The sequence below is a fragment of the Podarcis cretensis genome, assembly GCF_951804945.1.
Source record: "Podarcis cretensis genome assembly, chromosome: 3".
NCBI classification, from domain to species: Eukaryota; Metazoa; Chordata; class Lepidosauria; order Squamata; family Lacertidae; genus Podarcis; species Podarcis cretensis.
This window is the reverse complement of record NC_137172.1, coordinates 91,295,587-91,321,883: the sequence shown is the minus strand read 5'-3', so window position 1 is coordinate 91,321,883 and position 26,297 is coordinate 91,295,587. Positions and strand designations below refer to the sequence as shown.

The 26,297-nt window shown below is 43.7% G+C and overlaps 1 protein-coding gene across 11 annotated transcripts in view; it reads right to left on the bottom strand.

Annotated features, from left to right (window-relative positions):
- The window catches only part of KHDRBS2 (KH RNA binding domain containing, signal transduction associated 2), a 357,107-nt gene that overhangs the window by 179,221 nt on the left and 151,589 nt on the right, over nt 1-26,297 (bottom strand). For all 11 annotated transcript variants that reach the window (XM_079970540.1, XM_079970539.1, XM_079970535.1 and 8 more), the window contains exon 4: nt 15,159-15,305. In XM_079970540.1, the coding sequence (XP_079826666.1) occupies nt 15,159-15,305 (147 nt within the window). The remainder of the gene's footprint in view (nt 1-15,158; nt 15,306-26,297) is intronic.

Below are 26,297 nucleotides of genomic sequence, written 5' to 3'. Positions count from 1 at the left end.
GATATAAAACATGCCCACAAGTTATTGTAGGGTTTTAAAAAGGCCAGGAAGTGCCCCTCATTGGTGTTATATAGCCATTTGTTGGCATCGGTGTGCTGCAAAATGAGGAAAGAAAACGACCCTTCAACTACAAGGCCATAATTTACAATATATATCAAGCAGTACTTCTTTGACAAATTTGCCCATATCTAATACAGTGGCAGAATTCCTAATTCAAAAGGTCCAAAGACGCCACCAAGATAGTGCTCTTTGAGCAGCAATTAACCTCTGAACCACTTGGTTCCTCCCCATGGGGAAGGGGGGGGGGGGAATTGCCCAGTTATCATTACAATGTCTGAGCTAAAGGCAAAAAGAAAACTACTAGAAACAAAGAAACACTTGCTTTTGACTTCTTGTTCAGTTTGCATCTCCAAGGAAGTAACAAAAGGGCCCAGACAGAAGTACTTCCAAAAACACTCTGCAGGTGGGAATGCTCTCACTGTCGTGGTTTGTTTATCTATAAAAGTTTTGATATACCACCCACTCACATATCAAGGCAGTGCACAACCTAAAATATCGTAAAACAATACAATAACCACAATATAATACAATAACCACAATAATGGCTGGCTCATTTTTTAAAAAAGAAATTAACCACTGAAAATGCTTACAACATAAAAAAAAAGTCTTCAAGAGACATCTGAAGGTTAGCAGTGAGGATGCCTGCTGAAAAAGTGCTCCATAGTGTGGGTAGGGTGACACCAAATGTGCAATTTCCAGCTCAGCTTCTGAGACATGGGGAGGAGCAAGTAACACTGCTCCTCTAGATCAGGCTTCCTCAAACTAGGCCCTCCAGATGTTTTGAGACTACAATTCCCATCATCCCTGACCACTGGGTCCTGCTAACTAGGGATTATAGGAGTTGTAGGCCAAAAACATCTGGAGGGCCGAGTTTGCCTATGCCTGCTCTAGATGATCCCAGTGGCTAAGCTGGGATACAGAATAAGGGCTCTGGCAGCTCTGAAGGTATCCTGGATCTAAGTTGTTTAGGGCTTTGTACAGCTTAAGAACAGCCGGTGCAGATGTTTTAGCAAAGGCTGTCACATGCTGCCAGCCATATGGCCCCATCATTAGTTTAGCTGCTGCATTCTGTACCAGGTGGAGCTATTAGACCAGGGCCAAAGGCATCCCCACATAGAGTGCACTGCAGTAATCCATTCTCGAGGTTCCTCTCCTACTCCTGGTCTGCTCCACAGAAGATGAGCAGCCCAACATGATCCCCAGGCAAGCAGGTTTCCATGCCCTGCTAGAGGCAGCCAGTGAAGTGGAAGAGGGCAATAGGAAACTAAAGATAACATCACTGCACATTTTTGTATACTCTGTGTCCAGGTAGCTGGATATTATTAGTCTCCAGCTCTCATCAGCCCCAGTGAACATGAGCAATGTTCAGGAAGGATGGAAGTTGTAGTCCAAGAACATCTTGAGAACACCTCATTGGCAGGGACGGAGGAAGGGGGTGCGTTGGGTGCAGTGCGCCCCAGGTATCACCATTGAGGGGGGTGACAAAATGCCAGGTGGCACTCACTGCGTGGCCTGCAGCATGCCCAAGCCATGCATCTCTCCTGGGAGAGACACGGTGGCTTGGATGCACGCAGGCTCTGCGCTGGCCAAGTGGTCCACCCGCCCGTAGGGCGGCTGAGTGGGAGGAGACAGGCAGACTCTGGAGGCCTCACGGTACCCCCTGCCCTTATGGGTGGCTCGCGCTGCCCCAGGCGCCCGAGCAGCTTCCTCCGCCACTGCACACTGGCTACCCCTGCTTTATATCACACTGGAGAAAGGAGGAGAAAAATAAGGGTGTCGTTTTTTTAATGACAGCCACACACCTCCCAGAATGTGTTGTTTGGGCAGGAAAGTTTCCTGCAGCAAAGCAGCTCTCACCTACACAGTACATAAAAAAGTTAATTTCTCATTCTTTCAGCTTAGTAACAGAAGGCAACCTATTTGCTACCACAATAAATATAATGTGTATAACAAAAAACAACAACAACAACCACAACCTCATAAAACAAATTAAAGATATATTTTGTCAAAGGGGGATAAAAGGCCTAATAGTCTAGTGTAAGCCTCTGCAGAATAAACCCTTTGGCATACACTTTAACAAGCCAGTTAATAACAGCTTTGTTAGCTATATTATACATCTGAAATAAAGCATTGAGGGATAAAGCTAGAAAACAAGCCATAAAATATAGTTTTTGTTTGTTCCAGGTCATTACTGCTGCTGTAAACCAAATCCTAAACCTTATAACAATTTGTGGAGACTTTACAATGCAGCAAAGATGATAAAGTGGAATATTGTTGTTTTAATAAAAAGGCACCATGCTCAAATCAAATGATAAACAAATCCTAGATCACAAAAAGCCTGGATATTATATCCTATTTATAAAGGGGAGAAACAAATTGTGTGGCTATTCCCTCCCCCCCACAGGTGGAATAAATGAAGACAACGGACACAGAGTTTTAGGTTAATGGGCGAAAAATGGCCACAACTTTATTGATTACAGGAAAGAAGGGTATTGGCTTTAGGCATTGGCCCTAACCGACTATCCGGTCTGACCGGGAAGGGTTAAACACCAACAGGGGGAGCCACCCGAGATGCATATCCCTAGGCGCTCCCCAAGGGGTTACCGCTCGGGGGCGCGCTTTAGGCCCTAGCCTCCGTAGGTTTCGGACGAGGCGTCGCCCCTCGGAGTCCTTTAACGAACTACCCTTCAAGCATTGGGGGAGGTGATGGCGTTCCTCCCCCCCAACCTCATCTGCATGATAATACCCCGGCCAATGCCTACCGCCAAAACCGAGGGAGTTGTGACGATTTGCTACGAGGTAGGCGAAAAAACCAAGTGGCTCACAAAACCAGCCAATTAGCCAAATGGAAAAACTCCTACCAGGCCCCTTGCGGCGACCAGCCGAAGCCCATAGCAAGGTCAGTGGCAAAACCTAAAGGGCGGGTGGGTGGGAAACTGCGTCGTCTCCAGGGAAGAAAGGGGGTGAGCCAGGGGCTGCCCTGACCTTAAGTGGCCCTAGGAAGGCCCGCCCCTGCCGCCAGCCAATTGGCTGGCGCCACAGGGTATGCTAATTGGGTGAATCCCTGTCTCCTGCGAGGCTGACGCCAGCCTCGCAGAGTGTGGGCGGGGTCGTGATCCCACAACCCCCCCTCCTCCTGAAGGTCGGAAGGGGCATTGTGTGGCTATTCCCTCCCCCCCACAGGTGGAATAAATGAAGACAACGGACACAGAGTTTTAGGTTAATGGGCGAAAAATGGCCACAACTTTATTGATTACAGGAAAGAAGGGTATTGGCTTTAGGCATTGGCCCTAACCGACTATCCGGTCTGACCGGGAAGGGTTAAACACCAACAGGGGGAGCCACCCGAGATGCATATCCCTAGGCGCTCCCCAAGGGGTTACCGCTCGGGGGCGCGCTTTAGGCCCTAGCCTCCGTAGGTTTCGGACGAGGCGTCGCCCCTCGGAGTCCTTTAACGAACTACCCTTCAAGCATTGGGGGAGGTGATGGCGTTCCTCCCCCCCAACCTCATCTGCATGATAATACCCCGGCCAATGCCTACCGCCACCGAGCCGCAAGCCGGCTCGCCGCCAATACCCTCAGACCTGTAACCAATCCCTAACGCCTTGAAAATTATCTGCCAACCAAATAACATTGCCAGCATCAGATAGATGCACGCCATCCCAGTGATAAAGCATTTCCTTGTCAAACCGTATGCACGCCATCCCAGTGATAAAGCATTTCCTTGTCAAACCGTATGCATGGGTGCTGAATGACCCGACCGCCCCATGCGGCCACTCTACGAGCCACCGTGCGCTCCACAATCCTCCTAGCTTTGTTCACAGCCACGGGTTTTTCTGCATCCCTTTCCAACATCGCCTTTCCAGCAAAGATGACCAGATTATTGTAATGTTTTCATGGGATGCCCTCAACAATTCCAAGTCATTGATAATGTTCCATATCAAGTCCACCCCTTTCCTATACGCCAAGTCGTTCTCGCTCAGCTGGATGACCATGGCACTGGGTGGGCCCTCAATGCCACTCCCACCCAGGGCTGCCACTCTACGCACCACCGCCCAATGCCAGGCTTTCCTAGCCCTGTTTATGGCTATCGGGCACCTGCAATCTCTCCAAACCCGCCTCTCCATCCACGAGGCCCCAAATAAACTAGTAGTGACGTTTGGGTAAGAGGCCTTAAGTTCCTCCAAGTCACTAAAGATATGCCACATCAAGTCGACTGCCTTTCTGTAAGCTAACACTTTTCGCCTAATTGGATATCTAAAGCATCTGGGGGCCCCTCCGCCGCCTCTCTGGCCCTAATAGCGGGCAACATTTTTTGGCCCAGCGCATTCTCCTTCGAGAGATCCAAGATATATTTATGTAGCTAAGGTGCGGCCCAAGACCGGAATTGATGGCGCGGACCCTGGCCCAATGCACCATGCTGTGCCCGATTATCCAGATGCGCGCCCTCGTAGCTCCTGCACCCTAGGTCCCCATTAGCGGCATGGTTTATATCCCAGTGGACGGTGCAGGGCCTGTACTCTCTTAGCTCCTGCACCCTAGGTCCCCATTAGCGGCATGGTTTATATCCCAGTGGACGGTGCAGGGCCTATACTCCAAATATGCATCACAACGTCACCTGAAAGCAAAAGAAGGTAACAAAGCCAGGTCAGGTATACTGTGGACAATCAGAAGGTCTTATGAATATATCCTTTATATGCATCAGACTTCCCTTAATGCAGACTTCCACTGCCCCCAAGTCCTTCATCCTTTCAGATGAGAGTCCCAAATGCACTGCTGTGGTGGCGGCCCCAATCCGAAAGGAGTTAACCGTGAATTTAGCTGAGGGTAAACCTCAGGCAGCAATCGCCCTTCGCATAACGTGCATGGACTGATGCCGTGCAAGGCCGGAGCCATCCCAATGTTCGAGGAATGGACCTGAGACGGTTGGTCCCATGTACATGAATTGTTTAGTGTCCTTTACTGCTGATCGGTTTTGGAACATTGGACATGCAGGACTAAATTGGATCTGAACAAGGTCAGGTCTCTCAAACTACCTCGGGCAATGGAATCTGGTTGGCCCTTACAAACCACTTCGCCACTGCGCATAGCGCCAAAGGCAATGGAGTATGCAGCTGTAAATAACTGGGCCTTGTCCTCGGACCAACAGATACTTCTTAATTTTTTTTTTTCTTCTTGTTTTTTTTTATGGTTTATTATTATTATTATTATTATTATTATTATTATTTTACATTTATTTATTTATTTATGAATTAGCATAGAATGTCATAAGTTAAGGGCCTTCTACCATCACTTTTAGGAGGCTGCGGCCTGCGCCAGCCCCACAGTGCCCTTCACACTAAGAAGGCCACACCAGGGTCTCTGGATTAAACAACCTTACAGAAAAAAGAGATTGCCGCCTACTGGATGTTTAAGAGTCTTTGCTGCACGACCCAGCACTCTCCAATGTACCAAGTATTGCAGAGCTTCAGCCTTGGTAGGAGGCGTGTGAAGCTTAGGATTTTTTAATTTACCTTGAGGTGTGTCAAGCGTAGGTTTTTTTGTTTTTTTGTTTGTTTTTTTGTTTGTTTTTTTTGTTTTTACTACTATTATTATTATTGTCATTATTATTATTATCATTATCATATTTTATTATTATTATTTTATAAGTTTGCCTTGAAACTCCATAAAGTCCACCCAAGCCCTGTTAAAAGATCTAAGCGTGGGCTTGGCTCCTGAAGCTAATACTCCCTTCAGGACATCATGTTCCCAAGGCTCCAAAGGTGCTCCCGGAATGGCTGTGGCAATTCGCTGCACCTGTGCATCCGTGATGCCCTTGTTAACCCCAGGGGTAAATTTGTTAGAGAAGTAGATGTTTATTTCTAAGCACTAAAGGTCAAAGGTCCGGGACAGGTTTGCCACTCTAGGAGTGCGATAATTGTTTAGACGGGACACTTCCCGAACTGATTCTTTGGTTTGGGGGGGGGGGTTCCCCGAGTTAGGGGGTAATGAAATGAGGATCCTGAGGCCATAAGAGAAACTCTTTGCTGCCTCTATTTTTAGGGTATCTATCGAGAAGGGTTCTAAGAGGTGAGGGCTCAACAGAAGAGAACATCCCAGTCAAGGGCCAAATTAATACCAGTTTCTGGCTGTTCTTTTTGGCGGGTCTGTGAGCTTTTCAAGACCCCTGATGGAAATGCCCCCTGCTGCCCGGAAAAGGCTGTTTACCTTTAAAACACGAAGACGCTGGGTGGTTACCTAGGCACTTCTCACATTCATTCACATACTTACAATTTGGCCCTTGGCACACACCCGTGTTGTACTCCCAGCAAACCTCATGGTGAGGGACTCGCTTGGCTTCAAATTTTCTGACTTTCCTTTTCCCACATAGGGACCCATATGCTCCATCCAGTAATTCTGGTCGCTCGGAACACAGCAGGTGGTGGGCAGCAGGAAGCTTTTCTGAATCGTCCTCGGCATCAGAAGGCTTACTTCTTTTGCTCTTCTTGGCCGAATGCTTCTTCTTACTTAGACTTCTTTCTCCCTTCCACAGCATTCCCTGTGGAATACTGGGAAAGTCTGGGGTATACTGAGAGGCAGAAAGGTTATAATTGTAAGCATGAGCCCTACCTCCTGAGGATCTGTCATTGGAAACCCAGGGACACGTAGACTGTAATTATGTGTGAGGATGCATAAATGGATTGCTACCCGAATGTGGAACCCTAAATAAGGAGGCCAAAGTGCAAAGGAGCTCCTCACTATTTCGGAAGAGGCCGTAGTGACCATGGGCCTGAATTGTTGGTAAAAGGTTTCCAAAGCAGAGGAAACACTGACTAGGCCTGTGGGTTGCAGGGCACAGGAGGCTACCCTAACCCATCTTGGACACAGGACTCACTGTTGAATCATTGGCTGCTCTCAGCACTGCTGCGGTGGCCGCGGAGGTACCAGGGCGGTCCACAACGTTAGGTGGCGTATCCGGGATGCATTCTTGGGTGAGCGCAAGAGGTGCCGCTGCCACCTGGCCTGCGGGCCTATATTGCCTATAAAATGTCTAAGAGCATTGAAAAACTGTGCCAAAGTATGTGGGTTACTAGGCACTACGAAGGCCTGAGGCCCCTCTTGGTTCCCTTATGCCCCCCCCCGATACAGTAGGCATTACAAAGCCTGGGACCCCTCCTGGTTCCCTTGTGCCACCCCAGATATAGCGGCATTTTGAGCAGACATAGTTTGATACCCTTAATTAGCCTGGTTCAGTAAAATCAACGCCAACTAGCTTGGATTATATGGGTGAGGTGCGAGCAATATCACAGTAGTTCAGTATTGTCTGCACTGGTGAGTTTAAAGGAATCAAAGATGCCTAACTAATCTCCAACAAATTGTATTTAGCTGCAAACAATATCACCGTAGCTCATTATTATCTGCACTGGATAGCAAACCAAAATACCAGCCCACACCTCAAGCAATGTATTTAGAGGAATACTGAGTCTATAATAAACAGAAGAGCACCTTTGATAATGTCAGCAGCTATGCAGCAAGCTAGAGGTAGAATTATACATTGTAACCCAGCAATACAGCAGTGAAAGATGATAAGTTGACTTATGCAACAAACCTATAAGCAAAGCAAAGCTCCCAAAAGCCCTTAAGCACTATTATCAAAATCAACCAAATGATTTAAAATTGCCAGATTAAATATATACTTATAAACTAACTGATGAAATACCAGAAAGAGATGAACGTAAAAGAGGCATGAGCTATTTGCTTTAGATTCCCTATAACCTGTATGCGAAGCTCGCAAGAGATTGCAGGCGAAGAAACCCTTTAATAAATCAAATGATGTAAAACCTGGATCTCTTTTCCTTATAACTATGAATTGACTATACCAAATTATAAAATTAAAGCCTAGGCAGAGAGTAAATGACACAGCTCCACAGAGCACCGCAAGCTGAATGAAATAATTTGAATTCCAATATACTATGCACTAATGCTTCAATTTGATTTAAATGTGTTTCCTAAATTCCCAGAATGAAATTCTCGAGAGTGTAAGTATAAACAAAAGCAGTCAAATTAATTAGAGGATATTAATTCTAAGATTAGCCTAGCCAGAGACGCTGTAGCCAGCTCTATGCAAGCTTATGCACCAAGAGGAGGGGCTCCCTGCAGCCCCTTGCATGCTCATATTTAAGCTAGGCTCTATTAATAGTTGCGCTATCATCCTTTGTTTATATTGCTTGTGTTTATTTCCTTTGTTTATATTGTTTATATTGCTTTTGAATTTAAAACCAAATAGAAAGTGAGGGGCACTCAAAAAGTAGATCCCACGTGGTTTTGCCTCTCCTAAAATGGCCGCCGCCGCAAGGCCACGTGGGCAATCAAAATGGCGGCCGTAATGCGTTCCCACTGCCTAGCGGCAAGGAACATGTGCGGAAACACTTAACGCTAGCCCTTTAACACTGAAAAAATTCCAAACCGCAAGAGCAAAACCTGCAGGCATTCCCCACGTACCCCTTATGAACATTAATTATTTCCCTGGTTTTTCCGCCGGTTAGGCTTAAAAGGTAGGGTTTTTAAAATTACTTCCCACGTGGAGTGCCTATAGTAAAATGGCAACCGCCCGGAAGGCCATGTGGGTGGATGAAATGGCGGCAGGGGCACGGTGGTTGCCCGGCAACGGCACAGCTGCTTCCGATGCTTTCCAAGTCTAAACTTCCGCGCGAAAATAAAACAGCCTGTAGAACTCACCCCCTCAAGAATGCTGCTGAAATGATTATTTGACAAGAAATTCTGCCCCCTCACCCCAGCAGGAAAATGAAACACAACCGGCACCAAATGCAGCCCGCTCTCCTCCCGCAGCTGCCATCCACCTAATTGCACCACGCTCCCCTGCACAAACCCCTAGCTAAAGCATGAAGCCCCAACAGCAAAAACCTGATTGGATGGGTGCACTGTGTCCTCCGGCCTTTCTTCCTTGTGCTCCTTGCAGGACAGGCAGTCAGCAGTCGAGGGCAGGCAACGGATCACCAGAAAAAGCTCCACAAAGCTGAATAAATTCTTCTGAAGGGGGCATGCAGCAGCAGGCAAGGCAAGCTCCTGAGGGCAGGGAACTTGCACCAAAACACACAGAGCTTCCTGTAAAACTGTAGACGTGAAAGAGATGCTGGAAGGAAAGCACACAAACACACACACACAGTGATTTTAGCTCAATTACAGCTCCCGTGTTAAACTGCAGCAGCTGGAATGGAGCGCAAAGGGGGAAACCCCCAGAAGGAGAAAAGCCCCACAAAAATAGAGATAACAACTCCTGAAAATCAAGCAGTTTAGAAATAAAGCAACACCAGCAGCGAATGCTGAAAATTCCCTGTAAAAGAAAGGGAGCTTTTTCTGTGAAGCTACAGCATATTCCACGAGGTGCCCTGCAGCTCAAGAACAAAGGCAACAAAGAAGCAAGGCAGGAAGGCTCCAGGCAAGGCAGATAAGATCTCCCACAAGCAGGAACAGCTGATATGCGGGAAACGTGAGGGCTGGCCGGGGAGAGGGGAGAAACGAAGGGGCAGAATGGAGACTGTTTAAATTAGCTGGGGAGAGGGGAGAAACAAGGGGGGCAGAACGGAGACCGTGTAAAATCAGCTGATTAAAGAGCATTCAAACCATGGGGAGAGAGGGGGAGAAGCAAAAGGAGGAAGGAAACTCCAAAAAGGAGGGAAACCCAAACTGCAAACTGCGTCGTCTCCAGGGAAGAAAGGGGGTGAGCCAGGGGCTGCCCTGACCTTAAGTGGCCCTAGGAAGGCCCGCCCCTGCCGCCAGCCAATTGGCTGGCGCCACAGGGTATGCTAATTGGGTGAATCCCTGTCTCCTGCGAGGCTGACGCCAGCCTCGCAGAGTGTGGGCGGGGTCGTGATCCCACAACCCCCCCTCCTCCTGAAGGTCGGAAGGGGCATTGGAAAAATGCTAGGTTTTGGTCAAATAATTTTTTTTATTAGTGCAAAAGGAATTAGTTCAAGGAAATGTCTAGATTTTTCTTTTTCCTTATGTTTCTAGAAATGGGGTTTCTCTGCCAACAAATAGAGTGATGAATTTTGAGAGGTCACTTGCTATGGATATGCAATGACCAAATGTTTTGGGTCAGGTTCTAATGTACTTCCGAAAACAGTCTGCCTCAGTTCAAAGTGCTTCATATGCTGCCCAATTTGGCTCAAGATCCAGCAGTGCCCCTGAATGAGAAAATTGCCAAATGGAAAATATGTCCAGGGATGGAAGAACGGAGGATGAAATTAATGGACTATGCGGAATTGGACAAACTAACAGGAAGGATCCAAAACCGGCGAGACCAGAAGTTTACAGAAGACTGGAGTGAATTTACGGACTATTTGAAAAGTATTTGTGATGACCAGATGACGTTTGTAGGTTTGCAAGAAGTTCTGTGAGGAGTAATATTAGAAATATTGTAAAAATGGAAAAAGAGAGATGATATGTTAAAAGATTTAATGGCAATATTAAGTTAAGAAAGGCATAAGAAGTGATTAAGACGGAGGATTATCAGAGGTGCTGAAGGAAGTCCAAATAAGAATGTATCTGTGATAAATTTTGTAAGCTAAAAACCAATTATATATATATGAGAAAGTATGTCCAGGAGCTTTTGTGCTAGGCACACTTGAAGTTGATTTGGGGTATGCATGAGAAGTAAAAGAGATTGGCTTTCCAGGTGAGCTCATTCTCTCTGAGTACAAGCTTATCCATCACAATGGAGATCTCCCTCCAACCTCTCTTCCTCCACCTGCTGCTATGCCTTATATATTAAATGTAAGCGTTATTATTTTCATGTTTAGATGCTAGTGTGCAGCATGTTTCTGACATTCGGATCGCTGAGGCAGTATGAAACATTTCAGAGGTTGGTGCTTTGACTTGTGCAGCCTTGTGCTTCATCTCTGACAAGCTCCTAATCCCCCCCCCCCCCAGGCATCCTACTTCAGCTCAGGATTTAGTATTCCTCTGAATCTGATTACATGCCTACCATTTGCAGAAAGCCCCAGCACCTGGTAGATGACTGTCCCCTTTCCCCTTTAGTGTGGGGAATTAAATAAGAATCCCTGTGGACCCACGTGTGTGGGTGAACAACAAAAGAATCAGCGGGTTGCCTGGATTCAAAACGCTGGGCTAGCACACAGAAAGCAGAGTATTAAATTCACAAAAATAAGCAGCACAGTAAAGCATTAGGAATATAGGTTGTTAGGCCTTTTAATCCCTTTCAGCTGCACGCAGCTGACCTCTTTCTATCTCTTGCATGAACAGACCACACACTTAAATAAGTTTAAAATGCTTTACTTACAGATTCGAGGTCTCAGTCATGCATTGTTCCATGTAGCAGAAATACTCTTGGGTAAAAAATACAGAATATATTTCCAAACATGTGCTGTAAGCTCAGAAGCAAGCTTACACACACACACACACACACACACACACACACACACACACACACACTCCTTTGTTGGTTATAGGATGCAGATAGATAGCTAGAGATGATAGATAGATGATAGATAGATGATAGATGTGTGTGTGCGCGCGCACACACACACACACACAGTATAAAGGAAGTAGAAAGGGTTCACTTCCCCTCCAGAGAAGAGGGTGTGTGACCTAACTGAGTCTAGCAATACAACTCTGTGGTCCTTAACCCCTTCATGCACTAACAAACAGTCATGCATAGTTATGTTTGACTGCAAACTCCCACATTTAGAAATGTGCTATAAAAAAAATGTTGTTCTCAAAATTGCTATAGCTGCTAGACTTGTTCAGTTCCTTTTGTCTCTAAAACTTAAATCCCTAAGTAGGCTGTGCTTGCATCTCATCTCTAGTGCACCCCTATGTAAAGGCATTCACACAACTGCTAAAGCATCACAGACTGCCACTGCGCCTAGTGCACCTGCTGCGGTACATTTAGAACAATTGATTACACATTGTAATATAATTATGTTTTCTTTTTTCAAATATATTTTTAAGCAAAAGAATAAACAGTATTTTAGATTCTATATCAAGACTACTGCAGTGTAAACAAAGACAGCATGCAACAGAGAAAGTAGAGTCTTCCACAATGCAGTGTTCTTGTATGTGTTTAGGTGCTTAGGTGCTTAGGCAGTGTAAGAATAGGAGTGCTACAACTGTGACCGTTATCATCTGTGAAATGCTGAAGGATCTCATTCTCCCTTTCTGTGAATGGAAGTAAAAAGGTAAAGGTAAAGGGAGCCCTGACCGTTAGGGCCAGTCGCAGACGACTCTGGGGTTGCAGTGCTCATCTTGCTTTACTGGTCGAGGAAGCCGGCGTACAGCTTCTGGGTCATGTGGCCAGCATGACTAAGCCACTTCTGGTGAACCAGAGCAGCACACGGAAATGCCGTTTACCTTCCCACTGGAGCACTTGACATGATTTCGAACTGCTAGGTTGGCAGGAACAGGGACAGAGCAATGGGAGCTCACCCCGTCGTGGGGATTTGAACCACCGACCTTCTGATCGGCAAGCCCTAGGCTCTGTGGTTTAGACCACAGCGTCACCTGCGTCCCTGTTGTGAATGGAAGTAGTTATCCCCTTTTAAAAGTCTTTGGTCCGCGAGAGCTTCACTAAAATAAGAGTGTGAGAGATGGGTTTGTTGATTTGCCCTTGCACCTGCAAACCCCACCTCCTGCAGATCACCAATCAGTTCTGGAGGGGCTTGCAGTAGTGCTGGGAAAATGAGCTCCCATTCTCTTCTGTTAGCAGAAATGTTTGCTAGATGAAAAGCCCTTCCAGGAATGGGAAGGCATAATTAGATTTATCCCAGGAATTAGGGGTTTTGTATTGAGAGGAGAGAAAAGGGACTAAAAAACTTCTCTTATGTGTACTGGCTCTTAGCCTGTGGTTCTACCCCAGGATTGCTATGCTTGTGTAACAGACAATACCTGGTCTGTGACAACAATATGAAATATATACATTAGAAGAAAATTGGTATTAGCATGAGATTACCATCCTACATGAAGTAATGTTTTTTTTATGGTAGTCAATAAGTGTCCATAAATGAATATACTCTGTATATTAAGACTTGCTACTATATGTATAAATTCTGAATTCTAATTTGTATTGATTTAATGGGCTCATCCTGGGACTTTTATACGAGGGCCCATAGTTAAAGTGTTCTGCTTTGACAAAGTCAATAATTCCATTTCCCCCCTGAGGCTCCTCATTCTGCTGTAGCATTCTTTATGAATTGAAGAGGCATGAGATTTAAACTTTGGTTAAGTGTGCAGTTTCTAGCAATGCCGCATGTGGCGCATGCTGCACTACTCAGCCACCAACTCAGGGTAGCAGCTGAATGAAGAAGGGCTAAAACACACAAATGCATCAGGCACCACACCAAACAATGCTGGCTAAAAACAACTCAGTTTATACAGCACAAGCTGTTAACGCCATGCCCACACTTCTTTTTAACTATATTGTGCTGTGGTTATTTGCACGTTATGTCCTTGGTGGTTGTGCAATCTCTTGATTTGTCACAATGCAAGAGCGCTGCAGATAGTACTGAAAAGGATGAACATGTAAATTTCCTTCTCTGCTTGACATTTCAAGTACTTCATGAAAGGGAAAAAATTGTTTCCAAAAGCACACCTTTCCAGCTTGGTTCCAACCCTCCTAGCTCTCAAAAAACCAAGCTTATAAGCAGGTCCAGGGCTTTTTTTCAGCCACAACTCAGTTCCGACACCTCTCAATGGGCGCCATTGGCATTCTAAGAGAACGAGGGAGCTGTTCATGGAGAGTTCTGGCACTGACCAGGTCTATCCACTTTTCAGCATTATTCAGTACATGGGGGCACATTAAGAATATAAGAAACCTGCTGGAACACAGCCATCATGGCTAGTAGCCATTGATAACCTTATTCTTCAAGAACTTGTCTAATCTTCTTTTAAAGCCACCCAAGTTAGTAGACCTTACTATATATTCACCCCCAAATCATCACTCACAATTCAATTTGCCAATAAATTCTTGGGATAGCAAGTTCTGGATATCCATATTTCCTCAGTTTCTGAAAGGGTAGCTATGTTAGTCTGCTGTAGCAAAAACAACTGAGAGTGTTGTGGCACCTTAAGGCCTAACAAAATTATTACTGCATTAACTTTTGTGGCCTTCATCAGATGCATCTGATGAAGAGGGCTGTAGCCCATGAAACCTTGTGCGATAATAAGTTGGTCGTGCCACAATCCTCTCAGTTTTTGTACATTTTCTCAGTTCTGATTGGACATGATCAATTTTTTAACCACAGCCTTTTATTTTTGTTCATGCCCTCTTTATTCGAGAATGGCACACCAGAACACAGTGAAGCTCTTAATCTAAAAATGGCATTGAAAAAGCTGATAACTTTTAAACAGCTGGGAAAAGGTGGCTGGATAGACAGTAAAGATAAATCCTTTTTAGACATCTTTCCTTGCCTGATGTCTGTGGCAAGATCATTAGCCATAACTTCATACAGCTTTGTTAAAGTGAGAAAAGCAGGGTGGGGATGGGGAATCCAATGTGTTTCAACAGGAAATTACATAATTATTTAGGAAATAGTGGAACTGCAAAACCATTTACCCTACTGTGGGCACTTAAAAAGTCACACTGTGTGTGCTCCCTAGCCATGTACAGTTTGAATGGATACCTGGGAAAGCATGCAGTGTAGTAATGCAATGTTTACATTGCTACCAATGACCAATACTCCATGCGGACAGAACTAAAACTAAGCAAATAAAGGGGGTGGGGTATTTCAGACAAGAAACACTCATTTCTTCAAAATGCTCCTCTCTGAGATGACGTTGCCCTGGAACAATGCACTCTTTGGCCACAGTACTGGATCTATTCCTTAAATATCTCTGGATCTGGGTCACTTGTAATTTCAAATAGATCACTCGGAAGTTCATAAAAGAAAATTTAAATGCAGAATGTTCAAGGGTTGCTGGAATATGTTATATTGTTTAATTTGCAGCCATGACAGTGCCATGGGGAAGGAGGAGAAACACACGAGTAATGGTGGCTCTGATTTTCAAGTATTGCTCTTAATGCATTTGAACTAATGGCATAATACACACACACATTTGCAACAGTGCTACAAGCAACTTACTGGAACGAGGAATTTTTTAATTTCTTCCAAGGCGTGACTCATCCGTGAATAAGCTTCCCCGGGTGGGGCAAACACTTCAATTAATACATGTAGTTCATCACTCAAGTGTGCGTATTTGGCTTCCCCACTCTTCCTTAGTTCTTCTTCCTGTGGAAGAGGGTATTTTTAGATATAGAAATCTATTCACTTTGCATTGATTTAGCATTTACAGAGAACACGACAAAAGGGCATAATCTAGGCAGGCTTTCAACAAAATGAGGCCCTCCGAGAAACAAAAATACCTGATATAAATTACTTGATCTGAAAATCACTTTTGAGTGTGTGAGTGGTAAAAAAAGAAGAAGAAAACCTGGCACAATTAACATCTACAAAGAAAGACTTGCTAAATACTTTACAGGAATGTGTTAAAAATTTAATGATGAATGCAATTAAAAGACAGAGTCTTTGCAGATTAGGTTTTCCGGAGCATCTTATACTAAGGACACAATTAAATATGTACTAAAATATGGAGAATCCAGAAAGTCAAAGAAAAAAAGGCATCTAAACATCCTGCATGAAGAAAAAATCAGACTTTTGTAGTGTTTGGGGTGGACCAAAGCATACAGTTTTAGGGTGTACAAGGATGAGTCTGCTTAGGTAAGCTACAGTAGGAAACTTGCCCCAAGATGTTTCTTCTCAACCTGGTCCCTACGGCCCACTAGTGGGCGTTTCAGGATTCTAGGTGGGTAGTAGGGGGTTCTACGGCACAAGCTGAATCCTCCTTCCATTGAGCACTGGTGGGTGGTAAGGAAATTTTACCATCAAGAAAGATGCATTAGTGGGCGGTAGGTATAAAAAGGTTGACTACTCCTGATCTAAAGTTTATGCATAGAAAAAAAAAATTGGTGTGCAGATCACTTTTCTGCACTTAGCTTTTCCTATGGCAGTTGTCAAGCCTCTCTATTTGGGTGGAATGATTTGAACAGTGTTTTTCCTTTTCTTATAAACAGATGACTAGCACTCTGCTATCAATAACAGTTTTCAACAGAGAAAATTCCTACACATGAAATCTTGCACGTGGCCTACTACACATGGATCTTGGTCTGTTATAGAGATAACATGCAATTCTTGCAAGGTTGTTTCAGTTTTAGTCAGATATCATGCAGTTTTAGCAAGGATCTATGCTCTGTATCTAAAACCAAGCTTTGAAAAAAGGAAGACCAGGCATTTTTTCACTACAACGTTACAGTTTTATTGGCTATCTCCAGCAACTGCTCTAGAGAAAGCGGTTTAAAATTATACACTAAAAAATTCTGAATAATTCACAACGAATTGTTCTTTCTATAAAGCAGAGAGTGATGTGCCTTCTTTACATATCATGGGAACACTTCATAATGATTCCCTGTTATATGAATGCAGTTGAGAACCTCAGGTTTTGAGCAACTCAGGTATTGATCTCTTCAAATGGACTTTGCCCTGAAACATTTTTAGTAACAGATAAATGATGGCAAAGCCCAGCACCTATTGACTGACATTCATGTCATGTGGCTTCCCCTCTCCCTCACAACAGAGGTTTTCCAGGGGGAAGGGTACTAGGGCATAGCTGTCAACTTTCAGATTTGAAAATAAAGGAAAAGCAGCCTAGAAAATAAGGGATCAGCAGCCTCACCTGTCCCGGGGACAGTCTACGGGTTATCTAACAATCCGGGAAAGCAGCGGGAAGCAGTGGGAAACGAAATGGCGCTGGAATAAGGGAATTTCCCGCAAAAAAGGGAAGGTTGACAGCTATGTACTAGGGTATGTCCTTTTATTTCTTTAACCTTTCATCAATTAAAAATCTAAAGTATCAATCCGGTACTGGGGTTCAACGTATCCCAAGACAGCCATACAAATAAAATACCTAGTAGAAGTTAATGGGCACAACACCATTTGCAATTTAAAAGTAATAATCATGCCTTCACTGAGTATTTCTCTAAACCAGTAAAACAATGCAGGTCAACTGTGGAAAAGGAAACTACAAAAATGATATGTGGAATGCTGCGGCCCAGGTTTCCTGTAAACCCAACGCCTATTCACCTATTACCTTAATGCTGTAGAGATGTTTTTCCTATTATATCGTCAATATGTTGTAGAAATCAGTAATTTTTTCCCCTGTTAGATGCTAACCTCCACATAACATTTTGTTTCCTGGTTGGTGAGCATATTCCCCCCCCCCCACTTTATCTCTGCTGCCGCCATATAGATCAAAGCTGTTATGTTTTCTTATACCAGTTAAACTTTCAATAGTGTGGTTTGTTCATGGCTGCAGCTCATGGTTAGTGAGGAAGGAGCTTGGATGACATGCTAAGTCAAACCATGGCTTAGCTCAGCATGGTGGGGGAGTAAAAATGACTGGGAAAGACCAAAGTGGCTGCGAGCTCTGCTTCAGGGGGGAGCCCACATGTCCTCATGGTCCCAGTAAGAAGAAAAGAAGAAGAAGAGGAGTTTGGATTTGATATCCCGCCTTTCACTCCCCTTCAGGAGTCTCAAAGCGGCTAACATTCTCCTTTCCCTTCCTCCCCCACAACAAACACTCTGTGAGGTGAGTGGGGCTGAGAGACTTCAAAGAAGTGTGACTGGTCCAAGGTCACCCAGCAGCTGCATGTGGAGGAGCGGAGACGCAAACCCGGTTCCCCAGATTACGAGACTACCGCTCTTAACCACTACACCACACTGGGTTTGGGTTACGATGTCGTGCAAATGCAGCCAATGTCTAAACCTACATTATGCCTGTGTTAGTACCAGAATATGCCTTTTGGGGAACAAGGAATTAGTCAAACTCTAATTTGAAAACAATGAGTTATCATAAATCCACTGGTAAATTTTTAACCAAGTCTTTAACCAGTTAAAGATGCCTCATTAAAAAGTTGATTTATTTGAACGGGTCTCCTTTGAGTATGACTAACATTGGATATCACCATATTTATTTTATTTAAAATATTTATTATGTGCTTTTCAATACAATAGCATCCCAGAGTGAGTCATATAAACTGTTGAAATTTAACATGTACGATAAAATAACAGGTATATTTCACATCAATCTCAACAAGAAGAAGAATACATCAGCGATAGCAAAACAGGCACTAACATATAGCAAATAGCGGGTGTAGTGTATCTCAGATAGCTGCAGAATATAGCAAAAACATCACCAAAATAAACTGTCAAAATTCTGAGCATTTTGCAATAAACTGCATTAAAGTAAAAAGAACAACTGGAGCAGTATTAGTACAGCATGACCAAAATGTTCACATTGCACATGCATTTAAGTGCCATAATGTATTCATAAAAATGTCTTTACAGAATTCCAAAATGTATTCCTTCTTAATAATGCCTTTGTGATTCTTGAAATGTATTGGTAACAGCTGCAATATAGATGGGATTCATCTGATGCCAAAGAAACTTCAAGGCAACATTTCATCACTTGAGTCATTGCAATTGCTCATTCTGTTAATGGATGAGACAATGCATTGCCAGGCCGGGGGGGGGGGGGTTTGCAGAAAATGTCCAAAAGGTTGATGTTTCTAGTTATAAACTCAGGAATAACAACTATTGCTGTGTACAGAGGAGAGTGAGAGAGAGAAAACATTGCCCAGAGCTATGCTTATTGCTTCTTGTCTTTTGTGTCAGTTGTTCTTCTGCTAGCCTTCATGTGTGACTGAGCTTTCCGAATGATAATGTTATGGTGTGTGTCTGATGAGCCACGTAAAAATTGTGAGTCCTTCAGTCAAGGATCTAGGAACAGTGTAAGAAACTAGATGCTACTATTTAACTCATCTGTGGGGAACTTCTGCTTCTCTCCCCCCTACCACAGATGTTGCTGAACTACAACTCCCATCAGCCCCAGCAAGTATTGTCAATGGCTAGGGATTATGGGAGCTGTAGTTCAGCAACATCTGGAGGGCCAAATGGCCAAAGGTTTAACTCTTTGTTACTTCAGAAGAGGCCTATTGTTGTATTGTTTGACCACTAGCAGAAAAGTCCTATTTATTCTGTGATATTCTCACACAGAAATCGATAGCTTCAGTTATATACTTCTTAAGTAGTTCCTTTCAGAATAATGAAATGAATCTCAGAGACTTTGATTGTGTGTGTGTGTGTGTGTGTGAGTGAGAGAGAGAGAGAGAGAGAGAGAGAGAGAGAGAGATTTTAGAGAGCCCTTTTTCATTTTTATCTTCAGACCCAATGGGAGCTTTCCTGCTTGCAGCGGGGTGGAATTTTGATCTAAACAGTGGGGGAGGGAATGGGTTAAAGCTCCCACCCCACATACTATGGTCCCACTCTAAGTTACCCATAGTTATTTCATGGTTATACCCATGGTTATTTCATAGAAATATCAGTCACACAAGGTTAAGCACCATGACAAATGTCACATCTGGCTTGGCTCTTTGAGGCTCCAGATTCGAAGCAGAGACTACTCTAGCAGTCAGGGCTTTGTATAAAAAAAGACTGAAAAAACTACTTAATCACTATATATATATTCAGTATCACAAAATATTCTCAGATTCCATCTTTTAGACAAACACTAGTGGCAGGCTGCAAACCATAAAACATTAACAGACACTTGTGGTGACAAAATATTTTGAATTCATATTTTGAAGCATGAAACAATATTAGTAAAAATGCCTAAGACTTGTCAAAGAAAAATCTACCTCTTGCTGGGGAAATGCCTTTGCTGTAATCTAAAACATGCATATGCTGTGCTATCTGGGTAATGTACAGAAGAGAAAAAAAAATTGAATACCAATATGTTACATGACTAGTGTTTCCATCCTAATCATATTGGCTTTTACCTGCAGTGTCACAAAACACCAGCATCATAAGCACTTAGGCACTCGCATAGCAAGCCGTAAGATGAGGCTGAAATTGCTTTTCAAATACTTTTCAACTTCCAGCCACAATTACTTTTAAATGAAGTGATGGTCCCATCACTGCAAATCAAATCAAACAAAATTTTGTTTATCTTCGTAATAGTTCTCTGGAGAACCTTTACTTCTCTTTTCACCTTACTTTAACTTAAATGAATGAATATAAACTGACTTTTCACAATGTTTAAAATACAATTTATCTTTAAAAACAAAATAGCAACTCATATCTTCATAATTAATAGTAAGCCAGATGTTATATCATTCCCATTGTTTTAATATTTTTAGCTACCCCAGACTGAATTTCATTTGGATTAGTTTCACTAAATATGGTCAGCATTAAAAAGAAAAATGCATATATAACTTAACATTATTAATATTTGTGCATCTATTTCTCATGCTTCCTTGTAAAGAAATGAATAGTCTATCCACTGAAAAAGAAACTTTGTCTCCATTATATATCTCTTAATTGGTTTCTATCTTTTTTTCTTAAGTAGTTATGTAGATATTCAGACTACAAAATAATGGTAAAATATCTGTCTGTGGCTTTGGAAACTATGCTATTTCCCTTTTTAGAGGCAATTAGTAAAATAAATCTTCAAAGCAAAGGTTGCATATCATCTTGCTTTTAAAAAAAGAAAATCTAGATCCTACAACTAAAGCAGAAAATATCTGCACTACAAATGAATGAACATGGAAAATTCAAACTGCATTAGTCTTCCTAATACATTTATACTAATACCCAATTCATCATAAATTCCATTGTGCAATTACTTTATCAGAATAGTGCAAATTACTGCATATGAAAAATTGAAGTTCCCATCCTGTTCAGATAAAATTATACAGTCTTTATAAATAACTGTATAAATTTTAAAGGTGCTATTTCCACATGTCCTTTGAGGCAAACTTTAAATAGCATAATAAATTCTAGTTCCTTGCTCAAGTCTCCCCAAACATTCAGTGCAACACTATTTCTTCTACTTTTCTCTGTGGAGCTGGAAGCATCTCTTCCGCAGTGCTCTCTATGGCAACTAAACATGAGAGGAGTATCTCAGAAAGAGAGAATGGCAGATGATGAGAACTATTTTCCAATGGCCACGTCCTTAGAGGGCTGTGGTCTTCATTAGAGAGAGAAAATGTATCCCAAGATACTTTGTGAAAGTTCCAGGACTCAGTGGTAGAACACACACTGAAGGTTTGATCCCTGGGATCTCCTAGTACGGCTGTAGAAGACTCCTCTCTGAAACCATGGAGAGATGCTGCCAGTCAGTGCAGGGGCAAACGAAGGCTAACCGGCACCTGGGGTGGGACAAACCACCGGCTGCGCACGCATTGCACCACTACGTACGATGCATGCATGGCGTCACTACGTAGGGCGCATGTGCAGCGTTGCTATGTACAGTGTATGCATTGTATGTAACAGTTTGCCACCGGCGCTGCCTGAGCACCGTATGGACAGTGGTGGAATCCTCCACATGCAGCTGCGGCGGTGCGATGGCTGGTCACGCCGCCACGCCCAGGGTTGGCGGGGCAAGCACCCCTCCAGCCCAGGGCTCACTGCCTCCCGCCCCCCCTTGCGACACCACTGAGTCAGTGTAGACAGTACTGAGCTACCAAGGATCTGACTATATTGAAGCAGCTTCCTATGTTAGTGGATCCCTAGGTAAAGTCTCAGGCCTGGGAAACAAGTGACGCCTTTATTCTGACCTAAATAAAAATGCCAACTCCTAGTGGAAGCTTTATTTTGGTATTCCACCCTCCCAAAGTAGGACATTGCTATGCTACCACTTTCAGGATTTTTCTTTTTCTTGATCCAAGGTGGCTGTCTGAGAGACCATAACAGCCTCCAATAGTCCAACTCCTGCTCTCACAGTGGCCAACCACATGCCTATGAGAAACCCACAATCAGGACCCAAAAGTCTGTGTGCATGTGTATGTAAGTCATTATGGGTATAGAGATCAGACACACTTACATTTTATGAAGCTGGTGAAAATGGGACAGAGATGAGAGGAATCTAATTAATTTATGTTCTAAGTAGGTATCACAGCTTTGCAGGTTCCAGTGCCATGTAGAAATGATTCAGCTTTATAATACTGAGCACTCTGCAACACAGTTCCAGTTCCAAGGTATTTTAGGGTCCTGGGCTGCCAGGAGGGGCCCTCCTTAAGTAGCCCCAACTCACCCTCATTGCTGTTGACTCTGCCAGTTTCCTTGCTCCTGTCCCTCTGGGCCCAGACGAAGAAGTCAACGTTAGTGGAAGTTGCTGGTCATTCTCTTTGCTCCTGTAACTGCTTGCTTGGGTGGGTGAGCAGGCAGCCACAGCAAAGTAGTCACAGGTCAGAAAGCTCTGGGGGTTATCAACCCCAATGTTATATTATCCCAGTGGCAAGGGTGATGTGTGCCCCATATCAAAAAGAAGACAAACTGGGAACTAACCCGTCTATCTCACAACCTACACAAGGTTCACAAATGTTTTTTGGAGCATATTCTTTCTGCACCCAGGGCCAGTTCCAGAGAGCATTAAGAGTAAACATTTGCCCAGACCTCAAAACTGGCAAAGGACCCACCACCCCGACATTGCTGCTATTCTTTTTTTGCATAAAGAACTCAAGAAGGTCAAGATAAAGCATTCTAAGTCCTGCCTCTTCCAGGTTAAGGAGGCCCACTGTGGATGCCATGTCCAATAGCCCTCACATCCTCAGCCAGCTCTGTCTCTATTCTTTTCCAGCCATGCTTCAAAGGTATGGGGGATGGGCGGAGCAAAGAGTACTCTGCGCAATGATGCCACATTGGCAGTGCCATTCTTCTAAGTTCATGCTGTCAGGCTGCTGCCCGCGACTCCCAGCTGGTTGCCCAGGAACGTACAAAGACAAGGAAATGTTTCTTACCGTCCACTTTTTATTCAGTATTTACAGAGATACTGTACTCTTGGATAATGGTGTTGTCCCAAGTGAATCTCCAACCCCTGTCTCTCCCACTTCCTCATCTGTCAATCTCATCGTCTCTCCTATGGGTGCTGCTACATGGCCTCTATCTTTGAGCTCTTTGCTCTCCTACTTTCAAGGCTCGCCAGGTTCTGGGAGTGGAGGGGGGTCTGGAATGCTTTCTAAAGACACTGTGTCCGTCAGCTGTCACCCCCTGGTGCTTCCTCCCCCTCCTCCCCCATTATTTTCTAACTTTCCCCCTCATCTGCCTCTGAGTTGTGACCTCCCTCAAACCCCTGTTGCAAATCTAAACTGTCTTCCTCTTATTCCTCCCTGGAAGGATCAAGCTGGGGAGGCGGTCTCCAGCATTCCTCCTCCTCTCCCCAGTCCCTGACACATGTGCAGGAAACTACTGAATATACCATGCACTCTTCATAGGGAACTTGCATAGAGAACATACCAATGAGGCCCCAGAGAGCTGCCACAAGTTAGAGCTAGCAATACTGGACTAAATGGGCAGATAGTGTGACCTGCTGGAAGGCAGCTGCCTCTGAACAGTTAGTTCTGCTGCAATAGCCCAAAGAGAAATGAAAATGTTCTGAGCTTAAAAGGCAAATATATGACCTTTGCCTTTTGTACCATGTAATCTAGAATCTCCTTTGCACTATATAGATGGAGGGAGTAAAATACCACGAAGACACATATAAGATGTCTCTTTGTGTTTTTAAAGGCTGGAAGTGTCATGATTAATATAGGGGTTTTTTTCCTTCCTAAAGGTGAGTCCACCAATACTGAGAGTTAGCCTTTTGAAAATAATGTAATTTTTTATTTTTTTTTAAAAAGGAGCACTATTCAAGCATTCACAATTGTCCAGTCTATCAACTGATGAGAAGGTCATGACCGTTTAAATGCATAAAGGTTAAAAGAAAGGGGGGAGGAGAGAGAAACCTTTAAACAACTAATATTTCCTGTTAGCAATTTGATCAGAGGAAGTACTTGAAAAGAAAGAACCAATAAGCTGCAGCAGGAAGGGAGAAGGAACTACACTGCCCACTTTTAGACCACTCTGTGTTACAGGAATAAAAGTCGAGAAAGTGCTGTGTGTAGATTATCAAGATTAAATTCCCTTTCACGGTAACAATGATTATTGCTGGATGAAGGAACATTATTTCCATAATTATTACAAAATAAAAACCTTTTGGCCCCAATCCAGAGTTCCCCAGGTACAACAACAGGTTGCTAATGCTACCTCCAAAAGAAGAAGGAAGGCAAAACCTCAAAAAAATTGCAAGCAGAGCAAACTCTATGAAGAGTAATAGACTTAATTGGGGGGGGGGGACACGCCCCTAAGCATGTTTTAGTTGATAATCTTCCTCAAAGGCAGAAGATTAAGATTATTCTATCAAGGCAACATCTGTCCTTTAAGACAGTGCCTTGAGTAGTTGTTTAGTCATTTAGTTGTGTCCGACTCTCCGTGACCCCATGGACCAGAGCACGCCAGGCACTCCTGTCTTCCACTGCCTCCCGCAGTTTGGTCAAACTCCTTCATGGATCACTGCTTTGTCATGGCGAAGGGGCTTGAATAACTCAGAGAAGCTATGAGCTATGCTGTGCAGGGCCACCCAAGATGGACAGGTCATAGTGGAGAGTTTTGACCAAACGTGATCCACCTGGAGCAGGAACTTGCAAGCCACTCCAGTATCCCTGCCAAGAAAACTCCACGGACAAAAACAACAGTGCCTTGAGAGAGGAACCTTAATCTTGTGCCCCTAATGAAAGTTGCAACCAACAAAAATGCATTTTTGATCCAGTAAAGTCCCTTCATTCAGTATGGCACCCATGTTCATTTGCCCAAAGAGTGCTATTATCAGTAGTGTCTGAGCCTTTCCACAACATTTCTGTCACAAGCGACATTAGTGTGTGGATGCTAGTGGGTGGGGCTGCTCAGTGTTTCCTCCCTTCCATGTAGAGCAAGATGGGAGCAATAATGAGTGAAGTGGGCTTATAACTTTTACTGTTCAAAGAATTCATCTTTTTGATGTTTTGCATCCTTTTGGTCTTTTGTTGCTGCTCCTTTTTTGTCCTTCCAAAGTTAGTTCCAAACCCTGCTGAGTTGGGAAGAAAAGGGAGAGAGTCCAGGCAGTTTCTTCCCTCTGGCAATGCTAATAATCTGTTGAGAACAAGGGAACACCACCATGCATTTGTGATTCTTTCTCTTCCCTATCACTGCTCTCCCCACACACTTTATAAACAGGTGATTTGGCAATCATCCATCTGAAGCACATGCACGGAGTTTAGGAATCACGGACACCCACTCACATACCAGCCATGCTTCAATATTGGTCTCCTATGGAGGGCTTCTCAATGCCCAAGGCTCGTTGAATCAAGACCTGAAAGTGATGCCTTTACAACTGAAATTGGTAGTAGGCATGTTTCATGAAAAGTTCCATACCCATGCATCCTTGAAATGCACCTCTACAGTTTTAGTAATTGCTCAGCATGGGGAAAATGGAGCAAAAGTATTTGCCCACTAAGAAAGCTGGCTCCATAACATCTGGTTCTACAGATTGTGTAGACAGTGATACATACCCACTTCTCTTAATGGCACCAAAGCAGCTGCTGAAGAGGCCAGTGAACAGGAATGAACAAAAAGAGGTAAGGTTTTCAGGAACATTTGCTGAAAATGCCCAAACCAATGTTCACCCATGAAAACTGTTGTTGCTACAACTTTATTGAGTCTGATCATATGGCTAAGATTGCTTAATGGAAAAGAGGTTTCATGACTGGCTTAATAGCCAGTGACCAGAGGTGGCTTCCACTGCAAGTTGCTTGAGAGCTTGACCTTGAAGAGGAAGTACTCCATTTGAATTGAGTGAGGCAAGGGTGATTCCAGACAAGCCCAGCTGCTATACAGAGGTTGCAAGTGTTGCAACCTTATTACTATTTATAGCTCTAATATCACTGATGTGGAAAAAGGAGTAAGAGATTATCTAACAGACCAAATCAATTTGAAATGTGGCCTGTGAATGTCATTAAATCCAAGACAGATTTTTTTGCAAGAAATTGACTGTTTAACATTTTTTGATATAAAAAGACTGAAACTTGAAATAAAAACTACTTGTCAGCTCCTTATGAATCATTTAGTGATACCCAGCTTCTATTAAGTGAAAATTAATGTTATGCCTCATATTAGTTCCCCCTTTGTGAAGAGAAGCCTCCTTTGTATGGTTAGTTACACCGACATAGATTGCCAAAATAGAGCCCTAGGCAAACAGCTTGATGAGAAATTAGTGCACATGTGTAACAAATTAAGATGCAGTTTATCCTAGAATGT